General features: G+C 39.6%; 1 protein-coding gene across 1 annotated transcript; it reads right to left on the reverse strand.

Moving 5' to 3' along the window:
- Positions 1-2,050: 2,050 nt before the first annotated feature.
- nudt4b (nudix (nucleoside diphosphate linked moiety X)-type motif 4b) lies at positions 2,051-21,115 on the reverse strand. Its single transcript, XM_034673726.1, has 5 exons — positions 20,600-21,115; positions 9,929-10,039; positions 6,916-6,960; positions 6,608-6,695; positions 2,051-5,890 (listed from the first exon to the last, which is right to left on the reverse strand). Exons 1-5 carry the CDS (start codon positions 20,693-20,695, stop codon positions 5,670-5,672), a joined length of 561 nt encoding a protein of 186 aa, XP_034529617.1. The 5' UTR covers positions 20,696-21,115; the 3' UTR covers positions 2,051-5,669.
- Between the last annotated feature and the right edge of the window lie 3,496 nt (positions 21,116-24,611).

The following is a 24,611-nucleotide window of genomic DNA, read 5'->3' on the forward strand; positions in this document are numbered from 1 at the left end:
TGGAGACACCCTCTCCACTTTTAAGAGTAAGCTTAAAACTTTCCTTTTTGATTAAGCTTATAATTAAAGCTTGCTCAGGCTTGGACCAGCTTTTGTTAGGCTGCTATAGGCCTAGACTGCCGGGGGAACTGGCACACTGACACACTGGGATCCTAGCTCACCCCCTTCCCCCCAACCCCTTCATCACTTACTTTAACTCTGCCTGTCCCATTAAAGTTACTAACCATAAACCTTTCTGGAGTCCCTGAGCTCCCTTGTCTCGTAGATTCCTCTGAGCTGCCGTAGACGTCCTCCTGCTGCGGACGTTCTGGACTCCAGCGGCAACAGCTTCTACTACTCGTCTCATCACTATCACTTCTCTCTCTTACTCCCCTCTATCTGTCTTTCCAGACCCAACTCGGTCGAGGCATGATGGCTGTCTAACATGAGTCTGGTTCTGCCTGAGGGTTCTGCCTGTTAAAAGGAAGTTTTTCCTCGCCACTGTAACTAGCTAAATACTGCGATGTGCAATGCTCATGATGGATTAAGGTGGGGTCAGACTGAGTCTTACCCTGCCTTGAAGTTGGGTCTCTGTTCATAATTTGACATAGAGTGGTCTAGACCTCCTGTGTTTGTAAAAGCGTCCTGAGATAACGTTTGTTGTGATTTGGCGCTATACAAATAAAGATTGATTGATTGATTGATTGATTGATTGATTGATTGATTGATTGATTGATTGATTGATTGATTGATTGATTGATTGATTGATTGATTGATTGATTGATTGATTGATTGATTGATTGATTGATTGATTGATTGTTTGTACTGGAGTAATATTTGACCAGGAGGATCTATACTTTGACTTAAGTACTGAGGCTGTGTACTTTGTCCACCACTGAGCATTAGCCATTATTTTGAGAAATGTTTCCTCGTTTTTATAGTCTACTTGGTTCAATTTTAAAATAAATATTACAGGCTACTTAACATTGTAGTTGCCCAAGGGCGTGTTCAGAGGGGTGTCCAGGGGTGGCATCAGCAGGCTAACCAGCTTCTGCCAGTAGACAGAGAGGCCTCAGAGCTGGAGCCTTCTTCAAACTAGCGCCACCTTGATTATGTATAAAAAACAACAACATTTTTCTATTAGTAATGCAAGTAAAACACCTGAATATTCCTTACAGGAGTTTATTGTGAGTGCTTATCTCAGAAATGTAATAATTTGACTCTGAACACTATGTACTGTGACTTTTAAAGGTATGACTCGAGGTGAGATGGTTTGATTCTTCAAATGATTTTAAATGCAACTCACTCATTTTGGAAAATATGAGCTGAGGGGTCTCTGCTCACCTGCTGATTAGTAAGTGAAAGAGGACTTTGAAGAGTGCGTTCATGTTCTGTTTTCCACACGGGACCACAGCAACGCCCTCTTTTTTGGCTCCAGTTGCAAGGGGAAACCACAGCTAGAGACAGGCCCAGGTGTGTCTTCCCCAGGAAATAACGCTGCTGTCAAAGCCTGTAGACAAACTTTGATAGTTATTAACTCTGCAAACAACAAGGACTGTATATTTATGTCACAGTGAATCATTTGACTTGAGTTCACTGCATTCTTCTCTGTGCTGCTGTCAGCTTCTTGGGCAGTGTTTCTCCCAGAGGAGACCCACTTTCCTTGTCTAGTCTGCTCTATTGTTAAGATACTGTGTATTACTTTCTCAAAGAGCTGGATCACAAGAGTCCGGCTGTGGGGAAGGCTCATGGTCAGAGTGTTTATGGGGCTTGGATAGATTTAGATCAGATGTCATCTGATATGCAAACACAAATGTGTCAGCTAGTAAATGGGGAATAATACAGATGCTAATCTCTGCTGAGAATAGAGAGTAGGGGTGTGAAGTGGCTCAGGTTTTTTACCCTGGGGCCATAGAGCAGATTTATTTAGTCTCAACTTCAATTTACTGAACCTTCTCATGTTAAATGTCCAAACATTAAGCTTTTTCTCAACACTCACTATCATTATATTGACTCACAGTGTTGGAACTGCAGACGCCGCTTTTGCATAAAATAAATAAAAGAACAACAGTAACAGTAGGATTTTTCCCCTTTAATGCAATCTTTTCTCAAAAACAATCTTTCCAGTCCAAGGTTTTCACATTTGACGTTTCTGTGCATTATAATATTTATGATAAAATGGTGACAAATTTTTTGTTTGATTAAAAAAATGCACTGGATACATCCATGCAACATCAAATTGTGTTTAGCAAACAATCATGCTGTCCAAAATTCACATAACAGCGCTCATTTAGTGGATGCTCTTGTCTTACACTTTGATACCTGAGCACATACATGTCATTCTGGAGGAGGGGGGGGTTGTATCCCTACAGTCATGATTTGTCCGTAAAAGGAACATTCATACATCAACAAAGACCCAAACATGAAACACAGAGTCCAACAAGTGGGAGGAGAAAGTGATAATGAGCTGCAAAAACTCAACACTAATGGGGTAGAGTTTAGTTCATATTATTTGGATTTTAGTCTGAGATTGTGGACTTTTAGTGTAAGTGCCGGTGGTTCATTAGTCATAATGTCAACAATAATAACAACTCTAGTTGAATTTTTTCTTCTCCCTCAAAATAGTTGACTTTAATTCTAAAATGACGATGTTTTACATCAAATGATGTCTAAAATGAGTTTTTCCACAAAACAGTTGGACTAAAAATCTCTACAATGATTCCCTCCCTGAACACTAACACATCTTTAAATTTGGCACATGATATTTCACATTCATTAATCAGTAATGATATACATAAAGGTTTAAGGTGGTTGGAGTCCCTTTTTTTGGACCCACCAAACAAGGCTGACTGTTGATAGCCGGATTGGTGTGTCCGAGTTTGTGACGTCTGCAGATGAGACTTTGGGGAGCCGTTTAAAGAAATCAAAGTTCTAGAGTATTCTCCGGAATATGTATTCAACAACAAAATGCCCCCCAGTAATGTTATAAAAACCCAATTGTGTTATTTGTTTATATTCATTGTGTATTTGTGACGCACAAAATGATTAGCAAGATGAGATACAGTTTGCAAATGAGACAAACTTATAGCCTATGTTTAGTTTTCCCATTAGTTCTTAAATCTTCAGGATTCAAAAATCGTATCACTCTCACTGAAAATCTCATTCTGAAGAAATTCTTAATGCACAAACACATTCAATTGAAAATTTAACCTTTCCTTATACTTAATCCAAACCAACTCCATACCAACCTCCAAAACCTGTGGCACATTGTCATTGGTACAAATAGACTGTACATACTGTTCTGAGTGGGTTTCTACACATTGTTTTCCTGCCATTTGTACATCGTTAAAAAATATATAAAATATTAAGAGAAAATTTACATGTCCATTCAAGTTAAAAACACAATGCTGCTCTTCAAAGCTATTTACATATCTCCGTGTGGTTACGAGTCATCATTCAGCTGTCAAACACAGGAGTGAGTGGGTGTCTCTGTTCAGTGAAAACGGCTATAGAAACAAAAGAAAAATTAAATGTGACACTTGATTTGAGTCATTTCTCTTTGGATTTCTGTACTCGGGTTGAAATCATCATGTTTTTTTGTTGCAAGGCAGACAAGACACATGGAGAAAGAAAATGGTGGATGAACCTGAGACGTGGATTTAGAGATCTTCTCAAGCAACCAACTTCAACAACAGTCAGCAAACAGCAACTAAATGGGATCAAGGTGTCTGTGAGTAAACAATGTCAAATCGGTTTCCAGTGCAGGCTACAGTTAGCAGAGCTAGCACCACTCGCCTTCAGTCCTCCTTGAAGGTCAACATCTACATGCCTGTGCTGGTTACACATTGCTCCAGTCAAGTGATTACATGTCAGTTTAACCAGACACAGCCTCCATACAACTTTATCTCCATTTACTTTATCAAGATACTGAAAAACCGCCACACTATAAGATGCCATCTGTCATCTGTGCTTGTTTACATTCGGGTAGTGGAGCGTTACAGCATTATGGCAGCAGCTATTAACATGAGCTACACCCCCACCAAGAAGCGAATAGCTGTGTTACAGCCAAACCACAGCACATAACCAGCATTGTGGGACAATGATGATAAAAAATATAGATAATTGGTTTACCTGACTAGTAATTCTCTTGATTATCTCTGGTTACATGATACACAGATGACACCCAGTTATGTCCCTAAACTGTGTTTGTTTTGGCTTAAAAAAAAAAAAAGTATCCAGCTGTCATTATTCCCTGGTTCATTGATAGAATTGGTGATCTTAATATCAAACTGAGATCAGAAGAAGAGCCGAGACAATAAATTGATTGATGGATAATCAGAAAATGTGATGGGCAGACTCATAGGCTCAACCAAAAACAGACGTTGAAAATTATTGTTAGGAGTAGCCCTACAGACGAGGAGTCTTCTTGGTTCAGTAATGTGAACAGAACAATCATATGGTACGTGGAAATTAAGTTCCTCAATGGTAGATGCATCATGAAGCACCATGAGACAAATCTGCTTAACATAAACTTTAGTGGAACAGCTGTTTAAATGTGTGAAAAAAAAAAATACTTCAGTGGTACCAGAGTTGAAATAACCTCTGGTGACCCTTGCAGCATGCATTATCTAAGGCAGAGATGTAAGGTAGATCATTAAATACTTTCTCTTTGACAGCCTGGGAAACAGATAGCACAGATGAAAGGTGTGAAAGGGTATGTTGTTTGAAATGAACAGACCTGGATCGGTCTGAGTTAGTGGACTCGTCATGTCAGAGGCATGCGCTGAAGTGTAACTATAAACACAGTCGGTGGTGTTGTGTCAAAGGATAACAAACACAGTGTCGTGACTCCGATCCAGTTTTAAGTTTGCTGAGGTATCATGTGAGATATCTGAGACTCTTCAAGCCTGCTGTTAAGGGTTCACTTCTGCAGTTTTTTTTTTTAAATGAAGGGCTTCTTTCCTGAAGGGACGTGTATTTTGAAGCCGTTATTATCTTTTTGGAAACAAAATGTAAGTGCAGCTTCATGTTTTGGGTTGTTCCACTCGAGAAATGACAATAACAAGTGATCACATGGTGTCACAAACACATGTCCCACTTATATTGAATGCAACCGAGGAGATCCTTGACATTTTAAATTGGGTTGTCTTTTCAAAATGCAATCCACGCTACATGTTATGAAATAAGCTGTTTTCATCGTGGGTTAAAGATTACTAAGTCTGGAAACATTCCCCATGGTGACGTGCTTTGGGGTCAATTCCTCTTTTATTGACTAGAAAGCATATCCATTCTGTTAAATATAAAATAAAAAAATGACTATCAGTGAAATAAAACAAATCAAATATAACATTCATACAAAGTTATTGTAAGGCATTCTTTCACCAGGTCATTCACGCCAGCACTGACAGCTGCAGCTTTGTCTCCTCAAGCTTCAGCCTGTCAGTCTGGTATTTGCCAGTAAAAGAAAAAGTGTTCTCGAGATATTTATATCCACAGTTTTCCTGTCAGAGATTTCTTCAGCTCTATGACGAGTCTTTAACAGTCCTGGCGACGGCTTTGGTCTGTCCTGCAGCAGAAATTATAGATACAGGGGAGCCGTTACTCTGAAAAGTCATTAGATTCATGCATGACTGTACAGACTTTGAGTGAGCTGTCCAGACCGGACAGGGTTAAAGTTTTTAAGTGCAGTCCTATCTGCAGGAGGTGCCCAACACGCTGCCCGTTGTGGCGGTGGTGGCCGTAGCGCTGTAGTGGGGGTAGTTATCATTGGGTGGGGGACTTGGGAGGATGGAGTTTCCGTTGGTCGGGGAGCAGCTGAGCTGGAGTCTCCGGAGGTATTCTGCGTGGACTGGTTTGTGGCTCTGCAGCACTTTGATGGCCTCATCCACGGTGAACCACTCCCGCTTGCGGCCTGCAGGGGGAGACAGAGAACCATAGATGAATAAAGAGGGACTTTTCAACATGTTTGTTTGACTTGAAGCTCAAAATAGTGTAAAAAATTATTGTAAAACATCAGTTCTAACAGTTTATGTTATTATAAGGAGACCATTTCTTCTATTTCTTCTTCTTAATGTGCAAATAGGTTCAAGGAAGTCATGCCATTTAATAACTGCAATGTTTTTCTTTTTTTTAAATCTATAATAGGAAGAAAAAGTTCCCTGTTGCGCCTGTGATTGGGAAGTTTAATGTGATGCAGTATTGAAGTACTGCTTTTTTGCAGCATTTGCAAGCATTGACATATTTTCTTCAGCTTAATTCTTTGACAGGGCACTGAGATGATTTAAGGCAGGGCTCATCTACAGAATGATATAAATACACATAGATGCATGCCAATGCACATCAAAACAGGACATACATTCCAAATCTAAAAGAGGTTACGTCACATGTCCTAAGTGCATACATAAAGGTGTTAATATAAGTGTAGAAGGAGAAACAGGTAAAAGGTGTTCTCCACAATGATTTACTGCAGCTAACATAGAGGCCTAGATTTATGGTTACCTGTTGTCACTGCATACCCCAGTGTCCATACAGTAACCCGTCTGTATACTTGGCTGTCACATAAATAACAAGAGGCAGTATAGTGTGACACATGAGTAAGCTATGGCATCAAGGTGAAGGGGAACTGTACCTATGTTGACTGAGTCTTCCCAGTCCTCTAGTGTTTCTGTGACGGTCAACACGTACACGTACGTTCGGTGCTTCCGGTCCTGGTTTTGCTTTAGAGAGCAGAAGGAAAGGATTTAATTTAATAACACAAAAGTGACACAGAAAATAATTTGAAAATGGTGTGTGTGTTTGTTAACAAAAATTCTACTCAGAAATGATGTATTACATTATGAAGGGTTATAAAAGGTGACACTTTGAATCCTATGCACTTGCACACACACTAATCTATTGATATGTTGAATTAACGGTCCAAGTAGGTGAAAGGCTTACCTCAAATACACCGAGTAGACGTCCGAGCTTGCCCTTTACACCAGCCTGAGGACAGAAGAAAGAAAGGCGTTATAAAAGGTTGTTTTTTTCTTTGGTCTATTTTTATGAGTCGCTGTGGCTCGGTCAGATGAACACTGAGTGAGAACATTAGAAAATTACAGCTGGAACCAAAGCTTACATTCTCTTTCAAAACAACAGGTATTGTGTAAAACATTTCAGTGTTTTCAAGAACCTCAGCTCCGCCTCCATGTGCTGAACTCTTCTGTAACCTCACTGGCTTTGCTTTGACACTAAAAAGCTCAACAAACAATTATCAAAACACAAACATTCACAACTTAACTACAGAATCAATCTATTTCTGGCTTCTTTACTCTTCTCAGAAACCATCAGCAAAGTTGCCCTTCATGTTTTTCTTAAGGGTACAATGGTTTTGGGAAAGTTAAGAATAGTGTTAAAGACAGGTGGGTGACATAAAGGCTTAAGAGGGACTTGAGGGCATTATTGTAGCTGGACCTTCAGTGATTCTAGTAATAGCTTCCTTGGTAAGGTCTCTTCACCTGCACAGAAGAACCTGGCACCCATCCTAGGAGGGTATTATCACAGAATTGTCATAATGTCTCTTTCATAACACTTAATGAAGGCTGCATTACCTCGGATGCATTTCACACGAATCAAATTACTTGTAAAGACATATGACATCTGTCCTTTCCCCTTCTCTAGTCCCCATGCTCAGCATTCCTCACAAGTGTCACTCTGTCCCGCTGATGTGTCCAGCGGGCCGGGCTGCAGGATGTGTGAATGCATAGGAATCCAGCCAGCAGCCAAGTTTAGACCGCTGACGTGGCTCAGACCACAAGGTTCCCAATCAGGGGGTACCACTGGAATACCAGAGCACACCTCAAGCACCCGGCTGCACCGATACTGTGGCCCTTCAAGAATCTCACCCATACAGACAACTGTTTGGATCGAGGAACTCCACTTCTGGTTATTACACTTCTTTTATTTACTGGAAATAGGAGATGAAGTGAGAGTTGTTTGGCCTTGAGAATATACGATGTGTGCTCCAGACATTTAACAAGATTTCTATTTATAATGATGATTACCCTTGCTTTTTTTTACAGCAGAGGTTGCTAATCAGGAAAAGGCTTTAGAGTAAGTGTGTTTGCTGCACTTCAATCAAAAATATAACTTATCTGTTGGATAATTTTACATACAGATGCAGGGACATGTTGCTTTAAAGCCACAGCACCTTCTAGTTGGTCTTTACTGCAAAAAATTGAGCATCTAAGAGTATTCAAAATTAATTTAAATCCACATTCAAAATAAACAGTGTCAGAATTTAGCTTCTGAAAACATCTCTAGTTTGGGGATTAAATTGGGTGTGGTCATGTTTGGATATTTTGTACAATAATTGCACAATGAATTCTGCAGAGTGTCCTCTGCTGTTGATTGGGATCACTAAAGAGTAGTAGCATTGAACAAGCTAACACAACACAGCAAAGATTCTGCAGAAATAAAAATGGTGTAGAACAATTGGCGGCCTCCAAGCTAGCATTGCATACATGCTAACTGTTAACTACAATAAGGACAGGGCAGCATTTTTAACTCTCCACTCAGTGGCTAGCTAACAGCAAAATGAGCTACTCTTAATGTATTTCATTTTGTATTGAACTGTATTTGTTTAGATTTGTGTAAATCTCATTGAGACCATAAACTCTGATATTAAATTAGCATTTTTAGGAATACAAGCTTCATTTTTGAATTCTTTAAAGCTCCTGTGAGGAGTTCAGTTCAGCTGGTTATGAAACAGACCAAAACTAACACTGATGCCTCTTTTTGACCTGCAAAAGCAAACAAGATCATCAGTGAGAAGATTGCTTTGATTGCTTTCTTAAAACTGCCCCAACCCTGGACAGTTTTAAGAAAGCAATCAAAACGCAGCCTTTTCCTCAAGGCCTTTCCCCATTAGATATCCCCACCTACACCCCAGACCCCCTACCTGACCCAGTGAAGCGACCTTGGGTTTCCTGAAAGGCGCTATAGAAATACCAGTTATTATTATTTGTATTAAGATTAATTTAATCTGTTTATTTATTTCTTAAGTTTATTTTAAGTTAACAAATTAATTGTCTGAGACCACTGGGGGGAGTCTTCTTTATCTTTTTTAAAATATATATTTTTAATTTATTCTATTTTAAGTTGTTTTTATGCACAGCACTTTGTGTTACAATGTTATTGTATGAAAAGCGCTTTATAAATAAAGGCTGATTGATTGATTAAGAAGAAGTGTTTTACAGAACGCTGCCAAAACAGCCTTTTTTCACTTAGATTTCCCGTGCTTACGATTCTTTAAGGTTAATACATTTAATATTAAAAGAAATCTAGAACTGTATGTACTTATACTTTTGTATGTTCTATGTCTATTTGTATTGTCTACTAGTGTCTATAATAAGACGGTCGCTAATGGACAACTGCCTTAGGAAGCTGGGAGGCTGAGGGTTGGAGGGTTCTGTTTAATGAGGGATTTTTGTTCTTCTCTATGCAGATACTCTGATTTTTTTCTCACTCTTGTGTGACATAATTTTGTACTGTCTGCAAAAATTTAATAAAAGGTTAGGGGAAAAAAAGAAAGAAATCTAGACACTTTTTTTGTCAGGGAACATCCCTTTCAAATAAACTGGACAAAAATCAGCAAAAACACCTTTAACCACTTGGGGCTCCATTTTCAACTCACATCCCTAACTAAGTTTCTCACAGAAGTTTGAAGGATACACAGGCATGTCAATTTGCACTATTTGAACATGCTGCTTTGCATACCTGTAATGTCATGGAGAGGTTCTATGTATGTAATAAAAAAGTCAAGCTAAATAAAATGCTACTTCATAGTTGGATGATTGCAATGTTCAACCTTCTTGTGCTCATTTTACTACCTCACAAATAATGACTTCACCTCGGAGTTGACACTCAGTTCGTGTGATGTTTAAAAACTAGATTCATTCTTGTGTTTACTCACCTCCTCAAACACCTCTCGCACTGCTGCCCCGCATGGCTCCTCTTCTGGCTCCATCCCACCTCCAGGGACAATCCATTGGTCTGGATGCCGACTGCTGCTCACCAGCAGAACCTGTTCAAGAAAACACAAGTTAAAGAGCATGTCATCTACTTTGTGTTGCAAAGACACTCTTTTTTCAGAGGATCATTTTATGAAACAGCTTTTTCTTGCACCCAAGATTCATGTATGCTGTTTGCTTGTCACCTATTTTCAGTGGCCTTGACTTTGTCAAATTTAAACTGAGAACTTGACATGAGACTCGACCGTTGACCCTTTTGACTTGGCTCTCAGGGACATGATATGATTGATGACGGGTGCTGCTCCTGCTATTTATTCTATGTTGTTGCACACAGATCCTGCATCGCTCTCTGTATTTATTTCATTGGGACATATTTGGTACACTTAAACAAGTATTGAACACTTAATTGGGCAAAAGCAAGAGAGCTGACTCTAATTTAAGCAAACTACTGATTTGCTCTTGTTTTTCAGGGACACATATTGGATTTTTGGCGGGATTCTCCTACTTTCAACAAGTTCTGGTTTCTTTTTTTGCACAGCTGTCAGAAATATCAAATGCAAATAGCATTTTCTGTGATTTTTCCAGCTTTATGATTATGCTTAATCAAAAGCAGAGCTGACGCGGTTCTAAAACAACCTGACCTCAGCAAACAATGAAGGTAAACTAAGCATGAGCCGCTCAATTTCTGTCAGCGCTCCCCTCAGCGGCCTGTGTTGCTTGAATTACACTACAGTTGCAGTGAAGTCTGATATGCATGGATCAGATGTGCCTGTGTCTGCAGTTTCCCGGCAGTATCTATACAGCAACCACAACAGACACATGCACACTTGCTGCTAGTGCTAGACACATTTTCCTGAGGTGATTCCCCCGTTTGTATTGACTCCATGAGGAGACGGGATGGTAAGAACAGCAAGTTTTGTGATTGACAGTCCTGTGTCACATCCAAAATAAAGGAATCTGTGCATTAACGAGAGTAACGCACGTCAAGCAGCTTGTAAAACATATGGTGACATCCACTTCTGCCAACCATCTGATCACCAAGTCCAGTAATCTGCCAAAGGAGTCAGTCTGTCACTTAATCCTAACTCAGCTTTCCTATATCTTCCCTTACGCTCTCTAATGGGATTATGGCGACACCAGCCAGAGGCCTTTTGAGGCTCGGCTCAGGACCGAGGGCCCAGGGAAAAACCAATTGGTCGGCACATGCTCAGGGCACTGCCCTTCTTTCTCACGTGCCACGTTCACTCACCTCAGCCACCTGCTTATTCCCAGACAGATATAGGTTAGGATGAAGGGCAGGAAGGGACAGGCGTTGCATGTGTGGAGCTGTATGGTACAGTATGAATGTCAAGCACAGGGATTAAGTACATGCATGCTAATGACATATTCCGGAGATGAAAAGATTTAAGAAATAAGTGTTTATGTTATAAGACAGTTGTTGTTTTGTAGTGTGCAGTAGATGTGTGTTAAATGCAGGGGCTTTTACACAAAGCATACAAAAAGTGCTGGTGCAGAACATGACGTCTTCTCAGTGAAGTGAGAACTGTAAAAAAAAAAGTGCAAGGTCCAACCTCATGACAGGTTTGAGTTAGCTCTGTGAAGAGAAGGCTTGCCTTTGGAATAAGGTGACATGACCTTCAGTCCTTTGACATTGTTAATTTAACCTAAAAACAAACACAAATAATGGTGTTATTTTAGAGGATTTTTTTCTGTCAGGTAAGATGGAAACTCATCCAAATTCTGCATGTGAGTGTCCTCTACTTAAATCACCTTTGTGATATCGTACTTCCACACAGACGCTTTTTCAGTGTCATGGCAAAATTATGCAAAACACAAGCTCTTTCATTTATTTCTTTGTAGTTCAGACGTGTTGGACATTTCAGAAAACTTGTACTCGCTGCCCTCGCTGTCTGGCTGTGTGTGCCCATGTGTTGAGCTTCAGCCAGAGAGGCTTAGAAGGAGATCACTGGTGTCAACGTGTCCTAAGCCAACAGCGTGAGATGTATACAAAACAAAAGCCACAGAGCTTCCGGGGCAGTGAGGACAAAGCAGTTTTTTTGCTTTGGTTGTTCCATTTTTATCTTTCAGTTGCTGTGCCAGAGGACCTCTTCAGACTACAACACAGGCTACATTTAGTTTAGCTTTAATGGATTGAGGAATGTGGAACACTGAATCGACATATTACAAACAGTGTGTAATTAAAATGTGTTAATTCACATGCAGGTATGAGATGAATACAGTTTCATGATCAGAAGAGGGAGCAGCAGAAGTTGGGAGTTGCCTAAAGGTTTTGCACAAGAGCACTTGAAAGGAAAGGAACGTTTGTCATCAAAACGACATGAAGGCTGCAGGTTTCTTTTCATCTCACTTAGCACAAAGTCACTTGAACAGGTTTTTGAAAACAAGTAAGGTCATTTGGCACTTTAAACATGTCGAACTTCTTTGCCACCACTTATCCATTACAGTTAGCTATCCCTTTCTAATATTTAGGCATTATTGAATCATGTATTTCAAACAATCATTCATTTCCTCATGCATTATCCATAAAACTTAAGCTAACTATGAAGCATTAGTGTTAGCTACATAAGGAAATTCTCCATTACATCAAGCTAGCTTTCAGGGAGTTATCCACTGCCTTTAGCTAACTGTCTAGCAGCTATCTCTTGAATCTAGTGACCGCAAGCTAACTTTTAATGATTTATCCATTAACCTTTAGTGACCAAAGGCACTTTAGCCATTACTGGTAGCTAAAAGAAAAGGCTTTTATCAATTACTTTTGGCTAAATATCAGGCACTTCTCCACTACATCAAGCTAATTTTTAAGGTTGTAACAATGACCTTTAGCTAACTATCACGGTGTTGCCAACTTCTCAGTGAGGAAAGTAGCTATTGGCTGTCCTAAAAGTTGCTAGAAGTCGCCAAATGACGTCATCGCCTAAAAATGAGCTACTCATAACCTATTTCATATTGTATTGAATTGTATTTGTTTAGATTTGTGTAAATCTTATTGAAAACATAAATTCTGATATTAAATTAGCATTTTTAGAAATACAAGCTTCATTTTTGAATTTGCATAATCTGAATTGTAATAAACGCTGAAGGAGAGACGTGCAACGTCGAGGGAGAGACAAAAAGAGAGTTTTTCATTTCCTGCACACATGTGTGCTAACAAAGAGCTTAGGAGGGAGGCATGCTAGTTGTAGGCTGTTTTAATAAACACAAAGGTCGGTTTTACTCCCCACGTCTGCAGATTTGAAGATCTAGTGGATGATTTTTATTTTTCATGGAAAAGTGCTAGCGCTAGTTAGCATAGCCACATAGCTACATGTTATTAGCTGTGTACCAAAACACAAAATCTGTGACCAATCCTTCAGAAAGGTCCTGCTGCCCTTCTGGCAGAGGTCGGTTTTACTCCCCACGTCTGCAGATTTGAAGATCTAGTGGATGATTTTTATTTATCATGGATAAGTGCTAGCACTAGTTAGCATAGCCACATAGCTACATGTTGGTAGCTGTGTACCAAGACACATGTCTACATACTGATAAATAAAATAACAAGAAACACTAAATCTGTGACCCATCGTCCAGAAAGGTCCTGCTGCAGGCGCCTCTCCGTCAGGATCAGATTCTGGATCAGATTCAGAGGGTTGAAGTAACGCGGGTCTGTGAGCAGCTGTGTATATTTAGCCAACATGTAAACATTAGATCAACGTGCTGGACAGCCGAGGCCACATCCACTTCCTGAGGGGGCGTGGTCAGAGAGAAAACAGACCGTTCTGAGCAGGGCTGACAAAGAGAGTTTTTCAGGCATGCCAAAATCTGATTTCAAAGTGTTTTTTTGAGCATAAACTTTAAAGACATGTTTTGGGGACCTCTTAGACCAATACATATTGATGAAAAAAGCGTAATATGTCACCTTTAACTATCTAAATGGATCAGCCAGCGGTGTCTTCGTACATGCGTCATACATTTGCAGTCTGAATGCTGAGGGGTGAACGCCTCCTGCTCTGAATGCAGATAGGAGGGACTCACAGCAGCATCCACTGCTCATTGAGAAGAGTTAGAACGATACATGCTTTCACGTCAGTCTCCAAAAGGCTCCTTTTAACACCAGATAAAGTCGCTAGATTTGTCGCTAGTCGCTTTTTTGAAAAAGAGTCGATAGAGGGGTCTGAAAACTCGCTAAATATAGCGACAAAGTTGCTAAGTTGGCAACACTGAACTATCAAGCATTTGTCCATAACCTCTGGCTAACTACTGGTAACTTTCCATTACATCCAGCTACTAACAAGCATCTATTTGGTAGCTAGCTATATATCAACTATCCATTATTTCTAGCTAACATCATGATTTATGCGTAACCTCAAGCTTACTATGAAGCATTTGCCCATTACTTTCAGCTGGAAACCTGGCATGTATTAGTTTAAGCTAAATACTAGGCATCTACCAATTACCTTCAGCTAACTGTGAAGCATGTATCCATTACCTCTAGATAAATACCAGGCACTTCAACTATCATTTGCTAACTATCAGGCATAACTATCAAACATAACTGGCCGTATGTAAATGTTGGAAGTGTTTGCTGTGTGTTTTTGTTGATTTTTACTGTTCTGGTTTTTGTTTTTAACTCTGTAAAGCACTTTGAATTGCTCTTTGTATGAATGGTGTTTTATAAATAAACTTGCCTTGCCTTGCCTATAACTATTTTATGCAAGCATTTATTGTAGCTCACTATCAATACTACGTATATTTGCCTCCAGCTAAATATCAAGTAATAATACAACACTTTTGGCTAACTTCTACACATTTATATATTTATTGAAGCTTACTACCAAGCACAGGGTAAGATTTGAAATCAATTAAAGGGATGATTAACTGTCAGTTTCCTATCAATTAGCAATTTTACCACTCCCTAACTATCAGGTATTCATCTCATACTGTGAACAGTCTCCCGTTATACGCTCATTTCACCATGCAACATTTATCCACTACTTTATACCAGCATGTGTCTGATTTTTCTATTCATCTGGCAACATTTTGAATAAATATTCAAACAGTTTATTCATAATATTTATCATGAGGAACTTTTTCTTCTCTTACTGTTGACCTATAGACTCAATCCTCCTTTCTCCGTGTTCAAATGTCACAGCTGACTAAGACTTGTTTGTTTTTTTTTGTCCTGAATTTATGTTGAAAATGGAAGAAACATTTCCTTAACTTGATTTTGTAGCATGATTTGTAATCAACATTGGCCTAAGCTGTATTAATTGTACCCTGGGGTATTGGATGACAGACTTGCTTGTCTGTCTTGCGCCCAATTTTGATAAATATTAACAACTACTGGCCCCTGATTATGCTACAATCTATGTACTAATAGTTTTTGCATATCATGGTTTAGGTCCTGATACTGAAGGCCGACACATGATTCAACACCATTTCTCTAGTCTTCATGAACTTTCTCGTTCACTTTTGACAGACGTAAAAAGCAGCTTTGCCGTAAAACAAAATAACTCACACCGCCGTGATAGATGGGTCAATGGTCAGCTGACAGCTGTACTCTGAGCACAGAAAACCCACTTATATTTGGAAAGGGGTAGGGTGAAGGAGAACCCCTCTGTAGTGTTTCCCTGTTGACATTTTACTGTGTTGCAACTCAACCTGCTTACAAAGGGGGCCCTGGAGAGAAGAGGGAGTTGGACAAATTTTGGAGCAAGCATACTGAATCTACTCAGCAAAAACATGACAGACAAATGTCAGAAGTGTGGAATTATTGCTTATCAAAACATCAACAATGACAAAAAAATAAAAGATTTTTACCAGAAATACTTAATTATATTCATTCTTAGCTCAATTGCTTAATTTATGCTATCAGACTGGCACTGGTAGAACAACACAAGCTCTGACACCCAGTCCTCTGGCATGGTCTCAAACAGGGACAGCAGGCAGGGATATTCTGGAGGACATTAACACCTCCTCCTCCTCCCCAAGGAGGAACGCCTGTGGCTGTCAAATAAAAAAGGCTCCAAATGCCAGGTCAGGCCGAGTGCCGGGAGGAGAGAATGATGGAAAGTCTTAGACAGACAAGCTCACAAGTGCAGGGGTGGGATCAATAGTGCTAAGACAGTAATATAGCCGCTGCATAACAGGTATCAACAAATAAGAGAGGAGTCATAAACAGTGAATGCAGAGGCAAACAGCAGGAGAGGCAAAGACGGAGTGGCCGAACGCCCACGTTTCTGACTTTATGATAGAGGATCTACTCAAACTGATAACCGCCTCCTCCCATTTCCAGTACAACATTATTTACAATCTGCTGCAGTGCTTTCAATATGTAGCCTCTGGGTTACAATCTGATAAACATGGAGCTTACTGCAAGTAGATGAGGGAATTTCTCCCTCACTCTTAATGATGCATGAACTTGTGGTATTATATAAGGTTTATTTTAGAGAGGCTTTAACATCAAATACAGATGAACATGGCATGTTTTCCATTAAATGTCCTACAGTGTATTAAACAAACAATGATGGTATGATATGATTAAATGTTTGGATTCAGAGATTAAGTCAGACAACTGGTAACTGGGGCCATTGGGGAAAAAAGCTGTGAACACATCACTGACAAATGATCACCTTTCAAGTTGATGTGGTGCACTTTTAAGCTATACAGGGTCCTATTTACACATCAAGCAGGCACAGTTCAGAGTCCTTTAAGCTCTGTTTTGGTCTCCACCACCTTCCATAGATGAATTTCTGGCTGTAAAATGCTCAACCATATTTTTTCTCACTTTAAAAGTAACTTTATTCTCTTTTATAATGCTTTTACATACACAGGTTTGATGAAAAATCAAACTAGAGCACTTAAAAATACACGCCACAAAACCAAAACAGTTAGGTGAACATTACTGCTAAGCGCTATAGAGCTGAGGAAATTTCCAAGTCAGGTGATAGTTCAAGGTTAATGAGTAAGAACAAAGTCACTTCAGCTACTGATTTCAGAAAATGGATTATAGCAGCTTTAGAGCTAGACTGTTTGCAGAGTTTGGGTAGTATTTGCAAAGAAACTAGTTTGGAAACTTCACAGGTACACACCCACATATTGGAGACTTCACTTTTTTTTTTTACAGCATTAAAAAGCAAGAATAAAAACCTTGCTTTTGTTTACAGGTTTGAAGCACAAAGAAAATAGCATAATAAAGGACCAGTATCTTGTTCAAATTGAATTAGATCTGTGAATACAGTCCTCTTTTTAAGTATATATATAACTTATCACTGCATTGTAAAGATGTAAAATAATTAAGATGTTTTCTTGGCAGACAAGACCGGGCGGTTCATACACTGTGAAACTCAGGTGACATACTCAGCTATCGCTGCCGTCTCTCTGCGCCTCTGTCATGTCCCTTTTTCCCCGTCAGGAGTTTAATTGCTGTCATGGAGTACCTTGCCCTGAGAGCTCAGCTTTCTCCTCTCCTCTCCGAAACAAAACAGTCCAGCAGCGTGTATGGGTTTTATTTCACCACAGTCAGGTGTCATGTGTCTAGAAACTGATTGTGAGTGTGTAAGCATGTGTTTAAGGAACGTATTGATAACACAATGACCCATAGTTTAAGCGTCTTTAAACAGAGAATTGCCATTGTTAGCACCCAATATCACAATCAGAACCCCCCCCCCCTGTTTGGTTCTCCTACTTCAGGCAACCGTCCTCTCTGATTGCATGAGCAGACATGCATGTCAAAGCCTGAAAATCCTGAGGTTGACGGTCACACCTACACACTTTTGTTGTGACAATATTCTGACTGTCCTTTCCTATGACTACAAGTTAAAAAGCAAAGGATCACGCAGTACAACAAGTTCTAAGAAAAAAAATTACGCAAGAGCACCAGGATGACATAACATTTGCGCATGTTTAAGTGAGGAGATACACTTCTGTGTGTTTGTTTAAAGCTTCATATCTGTGTGTTGTACAGCCAAACACTGGGGGGCTCGGGCAGAGCCAGACAACAGACTTCAGACTGGGCTGCTTTTACAGTATATTGTGTAACACTTTGTTTATGCCATGCTCAAAGAGGAGGCTTAATTTAGATTTGCAAGAATATGACCCAATAATAGAGACATGGACCTGATGTTTGGGCATAAATATGGCTTACCAGTAATATAGAAGCATGGCTATTATTAGTCCCACAAGGGAACCTGTAACTTACCGGACATAAACATATAGGATGAGAACTTGTGAGTGACACAGTTTAAAGTCCTAAATATAACAGGGTCCTATCCAGACTGCCTGTTAAAAAGCACACAGCTACATTCACAACACTGGGAGTTTTGGGAAGGATGTGGATATTGCCAGAAATGTTGATTGAATCTCAGTTTGCTCAATCAAAACTGGTCTGATGTGCCATTGCTGCTAGAGTTACCATGTATATATCTGTATAATATTTCATGTAGTTGTTGTGCCTTCTATACATGCATGCAATCTATATTAATTCCTGATCTTGTCCCTGTATCCAGATGTAGATGATCCAAGATTTTGGATGAGTTTGGCTGAGCTTTTAATACCTAATTATTTAATGTAGCACATTTCATGTTGTCTATGCCTTATTTTGTATTTGTATCCTTATTTTATGCAGTCAGTGTATTTGAGAGTTACAATACTGAATGTAAAAAAAACCAAACATGTTTTGCATAAATGCCTTGAAATAGCCTGTGTCACACCTCATGTATTTTTAACAACGTTTGGGCTGGGGACACTGCTGCTGACAGCTATGGTAATACTGTTTTAAGTGAGTCTACTGTATTATATATCACCAAGAAAAGTCAGACGCAACAACAACAACCAAAGTCCGTCATCCCACGTTCATTATTGACTCTGTGAGGGTCCCTTTAAAACGTCGTCCACCTCGTTTCTACAGCGGCCCGCTCAAGGCCGGCGGGATGCAGCTCAATCATGAATGGTCACTCTTGAACGTAGAGCCTACTCAGGGGCGTCGTAGTGGGGGGGAAAGTGGGACTGACTACCTAGGGCCCTTCATGGGGAGGGGGGGGCCTTATGGGTCTGAAATAAAATGTGTTTTCCACTAAGTTTTTCTTTTGTTTTGTTATAACTTCAATAAGATTACTAAAATTGTCTGAATAAATAAACAAACATTCAGAATTATTTTCTGGGAAAAAAGGGGAGTCTCTTCCTGTAGTCTAGATTGATCGGCTCGGTGAGATGTGTGCCTAAAGCTGGGTATTATCATATTTTCATAGCATCCAGTGTGGCTGAATCTGATTGAAAGTAAACTGTAGGTTTTTGGAGTTTTATTTGACTTCATGAGGTGAGATTATTCCAAATAATGTCTCCTTGTTGTTGTTCAACAAGTCACTTGGCTTCAAATAATCTTGTTTAACCCTCCTGTTATGTTTCAGGTTGAATTGACTCATTTTAATGTTCAAAAATCTAAAAAGAAATTGTTAATAAAATGAAGAAAATTCAAAATGTAAAATCTAAGTAATGTAAAACTACTGCATATATATTTAGGTATTTCCAATGTACATTCAAAAAAGGTTTAACATGAATTTTCATTAAAAACCAAGTGAGTCATCCTCATTGAACCATGATCTGTGAGAATTAAAGAACACCATTGCACTAAATATTGATTTAAACGGTTAGTAATGTAGTCAATAATGAGATTAAAATAATGTTTATTGGGATTTTTTTTTTTGGTTCTGACACTTTTAGATAATTAAATATGCCCCGGATCAAGTTGACCCCGGAACATTATTGCTGTTCCTGAGAAACAAACATAACAGGAGGGTTTAAAGAGGTGGACTGTCTGAAGGTCAATATTGTGCAGTTACATTTGGAGAAATTGAAAAATATAAATTGCAAAAAGCAAAAAGCAAAAAGCAAAAAGCAGCAATGTTGTATTTTATAGGGTTGGCTGTAGTGATGGGGCCCACTGAGATATCTTATCAGGGGGGGGCTAGAATTCCTCGTGACGCCCCTGAGCCTACTTTTATAAGAAACGTAGTGACCACATAACACATCATTACATAGAAACACTTCATAATAGACTTGTTGCTATATTTGTACGTCCTCACTCGACAAAAGCCATGTCAAACCCTCTATTCAGAGAAACGGGCAACCTCGCCCCCTCTCTGTGCCGCTTCAAGCCAGCTGGACGCTCACCGGAAGAGAAGAGCTTTCGCCTTCAAAATAAAAGCCTTGCTTTAATTTTAAATGCGCTTCGAATGGATTCTGAGTCGGCTCGGTTTTATTTTGAAGGCGAACGCTCCTTGGTTGTCTGTTGACAACTGAAGTTACCTTGATAACAAGCATTTCTCTCTCCTTTCTCTGCGTGCTTCTCAAACTAGCCTGAACTGGATGGCCCAAGGTGCATCCACAGCAGCAAGTCGAAACATTGTAAATAACATAAATAGACATCAGGGTAAATGTAGCTTCCAGGTGAAAGGGTGCGCCACAGGTGATATCCCTTTCCTTTAATAAAGCATATTGTATTTTTTTTCTCTCCTTGTTGTTTGAATGACTGGGGAATGACTAGGCCACAAAGTCATACATAACTCCTCTGTTTAATTATATGGTTGAGTTAAACATAAGACTGCAGAATCTCGTACCTCTTCTTCACGCTCATTCTTGAAGCACAGGCATGCTGCTCGTTTCTTGAAGCCATCGCCATCGTATGTCCTGGTCTGGTTTGGTTTGAGCTTCATTCTGGGTGTATTCTGCCCTTTAAGGTTAAAACCGGCAAAATAAGAGCAAAAATATAGGAGTCCAACGAGTTAACAGCAGAGCCGCCGCATCGTTGCTGCTGCTGCTGCTGCTGCTCTCTGCATCCGTAGTCCAAAGCTGGTCAGGAATACGAGGAGGAGGAGGGGTTGGAGAGATCCCAAGGTACCCGTCAGACAATCTTGATTTGTGTTTTCCTCAGAAAAATCAGTGCGTCTGGTTAAAAAAAAAAAATCAAACAGAAGTCGAGGCTTCCAGCTACTGTCTGTGATTTCCAGTCGGCGTTGTGTGTGTAGTCCCGCAGGCAGGGATCTTATGTAGACACCAGCCTACACAGCACAGCCCTCCTTTGGATCCGTTTGCGCATGGCCGCTGACTCAGTTCAATGAACAGGCTGACTGGAGTTTTAGGTATACAGATCACTCCTCTGAGCCAGAAGTGAGCTCATTGGTTGAGTTACTCTCGATGGGCGGGGTTACACTTCTGCCCCAAAACAGCGACAATAAACAAATGCGTAATTTGTGCTGATTTGCACCAGATTATGGTGCTACAGAACACGGGACCATTTGGCAAGTGTTACACTCGTGTTTCAGAGGGTGCAGTCACGGATGAGGATGTCCATTTAGAGGCGTACATGCTCAACCATTTAAGAGCTGTTTGTGCTTGGTGCATCATCTGTCTGTTTATATTGGTATTGGCTTTAGAAATAAAGTTCAGGAGACATACAAAGATATCAGATCTATTTTTATGCACGGTTTTATATGGTGGCCCTGAAGTGAAAATCACAACAGCAAATCAGAAAACACTACAGCAAATCAGAAAACACTACAGCACATTAGAAAACACTACAGCACATTAGAAAACACTACAGCAAATCAGAAAACACTACAGCAAATCAGGGGCTGACGCGGACATGAGCCCCACATACTTGTGCGTCGGTGTGTCCGTGTCGCGCAGCAATTCTCCGCCGAAACACCTGAGGGCAGTGTGGTCTCTCTGATAGCCGGCCGCCTGCTTCCGGTCCCGCTACGATCTCTGTTTACTTTTCCACAGAGTTTCAGAGCGTGTTATGTTAATCTACAGCTGATACATGTTGCTGTTTATCATACAGACATGATTACATGAAGAATAGAGAGGAGGAGATGAAATACACAGCCGATGTGCGGCCGATGTCTGGGATCCCGGAAGTGTTGTAAATGCGGAAAAGACAAAGCCGCCGAGCGGACCAATCACAGAGCTTGCGGTCCGCGTCGGCTCTACGGGGAGTTACATTTTGGAGGAGGTGCACGTCAGCTAAGTGCGTAGGCCACGGCGTAGGTACGGGAGCTACGCGGACCCCCGGCGTAGGGTACGCCGCTGATTCAACGCAGAAGTATAAATCAGCCTTAAGTCAAATCAGAAAACACTACAGCACATTAGAAAACACTACAGCACATTAGAAAACACTACAGCAAATCAGAAAACACTACAGCACATTAGAAAACACTACAGCAAATCAGAAAACACTAAGTCAAATCAGAAAACACTACAGCACATTAGAAAACACTACAGCAAATCAGAAAACACTACAGCACATTAGAAAACACTACAGCAAATCAGAGAACACTAAGTCAAATCAGAGAACACAATGGCCAATCAGAAAACACAACGGCACAATAGAAAACACTACTGCAAATCAGAAAACATGCTGGCGGCACTCATATTTTGAAAACATGTAAAACATGTTCTTCCTGGTCAAAGGATAGACCAGCCCAATCAGTGACGAGTCATTTCCCCCGAGGGTACCTACTTCTTCTGGTTTGGTTAATGTCGTAGTGTTTTCTGATTTGCCGTTGTGTTTTGCACTTCAGGGCCACAGTAGTTTTCAATTCAATTCAATGCAATTCAATTCAAAGAACATAATTTGTCCCCGGGGGGGCAATTTAAGGCACATGTATGAAACAGACACTTAAATTATTGGATTGCAAAGAAACTAGGTTGGAAACTTCACAGGTACACACCCACATATTGGAGACTTCACTTTTTTTTTAATTAAAGGATTGTAAAAAAAAAGAAAGATAATAGTTATATAATTTTTATTTACAGGTGACAGTATACACATATATACACATATACACACATACATACATATATACATACAAACATATATAGATACATATACATACACATATAATTTACCAATGTGCAAAGAAGTTATGGTCATGTGAAGTGCAGAGCAGTGTGAAGTGAAAAATGGACACAAATGCTGGAGTGACAAGAAACAAAATTGCACAGGTTGTGTTGGGTACTAAAATGATAAATAATTTCCAATGATTTTCCACATATCATACACTGCAGAGGAGTCTAACACTTCATAAATCAGCTGATGCAAAGAAAATTGTAAAACAGTCCCACAGGTTACCTAAGTTCCCAGAAAAAATGCAGTAGTGGAAACCTCTGTCTTCTGTGGCTAAAGCCTTGGTGTCCTCGTAGAGAATGGCTCATACATTTTTTATTGGGAAAATCTTTAAGTAGACATTGTAAAAATGTTTGGGATATCAAGACATCTGTATCCAGGCCAGAAATGTTAGCATTTGGAAGTTATATCAGAGCAGGAAAATAATGGGCTACTATGACAATAACTAGAAGTTAAGTTTGATGGTTCCAGGAAGGGGTCATTATAAACATGAGAAACAAAGGATTAAATATCAATCAATATCAAAACATGCTTTAAGAATGAATCATTGACTCTCAGATCAAATCTGTAAAATTCTCAAAATGAGTTTGAGCATGCTATAAAAATTATCGCCCACCAGGCTTTTGTTCTCACCTCTTCTCAAGTTATAAAACTACAGCTCAGTATTATGCCATACACATATAAAACCAGCCCTGTATTTGTCATGACACAATCAGCCATGATGTTTTTATTGCACTTTTATGGGAGTTTTCTTTTGTGAGTTTCATGTTTTAAAGTTCCACCCATCCAGACGCATGTAATGGCACATTAAGCCTCTCTCTGTTTGCTCGGGGAAGGCTATAAAGAACATGTTACATAAAATTTTACAGTTTCTCAGAAGTAGAGGAACTATGTTATATTACTCAAGTTAAAGACACAACAGTGCAGTGTTGAATTCCTGAATTCAAAGTTTTACTTCAGTAAAAGTTAAAGTAAATATTAGCATGAAAATAAAAAGTTTCATAAAGTAAAAGTGGTCAAAGGGCAAAATTAGAGTAATAAACATTTAATTTTCCCAAGAATAAATCATTATTTAAGTACAAGTATGTCCAAGTTGTTCTAATTCAAAGGTACTCAGTGATATTTCAATGCTTATTTTTGTTTCCAAGTAGGTCAAGCATGTTGATGAGTTGCCAAAACTGAGTATTACAGGTACTAGTACACCGTCTACATAGTTGTTTTTACTGAAGTTACATCATACCTGTGGTTTGAGCACATGTGGTTTTTGGCTGAGGAAATTTTCAGTAATTTGAGGTATTAGCTAAGAGTGAAAGGTCAGTGTGTTGTAAGACAGTCTGTTTTAAAGGGAGCTGTCTCCGTGAATAAGTACCACACCTTTCTGTTCCTCCTGACGAAACTCATGAGAGTCAAAACTGTCTGTAACTAAATCTCCCATGTCAACTCTGTGTTCCTGTTTAACAGTACATTTCAAGTGAATGAATGATGCCATGGGGTTTCATTTTCTGTAACTTCACTGTCAGCAAATACAGTTTAATAACTTCATACATGTAAACATTGTGCCAATGATTATATTAAAAAAAACTGCACAGACAACAACTGATTACATTTTAAAAAGATTGATTCAAAATGTGGTTATGGGTTGGAATTAGTCTGAAGTGGAGTCTAGGTGCTCTGAAACCCTCAGTTCACCTTTGACCTGCAGGCAGCTGAGGAGGATCCTTGTG

This window comes from Notolabrus celidotus, chromosome 21 (assembly GCF_009762535.1).
Source record: "Notolabrus celidotus isolate fNotCel1 chromosome 21, fNotCel1.pri, whole genome shotgun sequence".
NCBI classification, from domain to species: Eukaryota; Metazoa; Chordata; class Actinopteri; order Labriformes; family Labridae; genus Notolabrus; species Notolabrus celidotus.

What these genes read in the sequence shown, in the direction of transcription:
- nudt4b (XM_034673726.1), bottom strand. Translation starts at nt 20,695, where the DNA reads ATGAAGCTCAAACCAAACCAGACCAGGACATACGATGGCGATGGCTTC. An exon ending in AGAATGAGCGTGAAGAAGAG is followed by an intron (nt 10,040 to 20,599) that starts GTACGAGATTCT and finishes TTTCTTGAACAG; the next exon opens with GTTCTGCTGGTGAGCAGCAG. An exon ending in GGAAGACTCAGTCAACATAG is followed by an intron (nt 5,891 to 6,607) that starts GTACAGTTCCCC and finishes CTCCCCCTGCAG; the next exon opens with GCCGCAAGCGGGAGTGGTTC.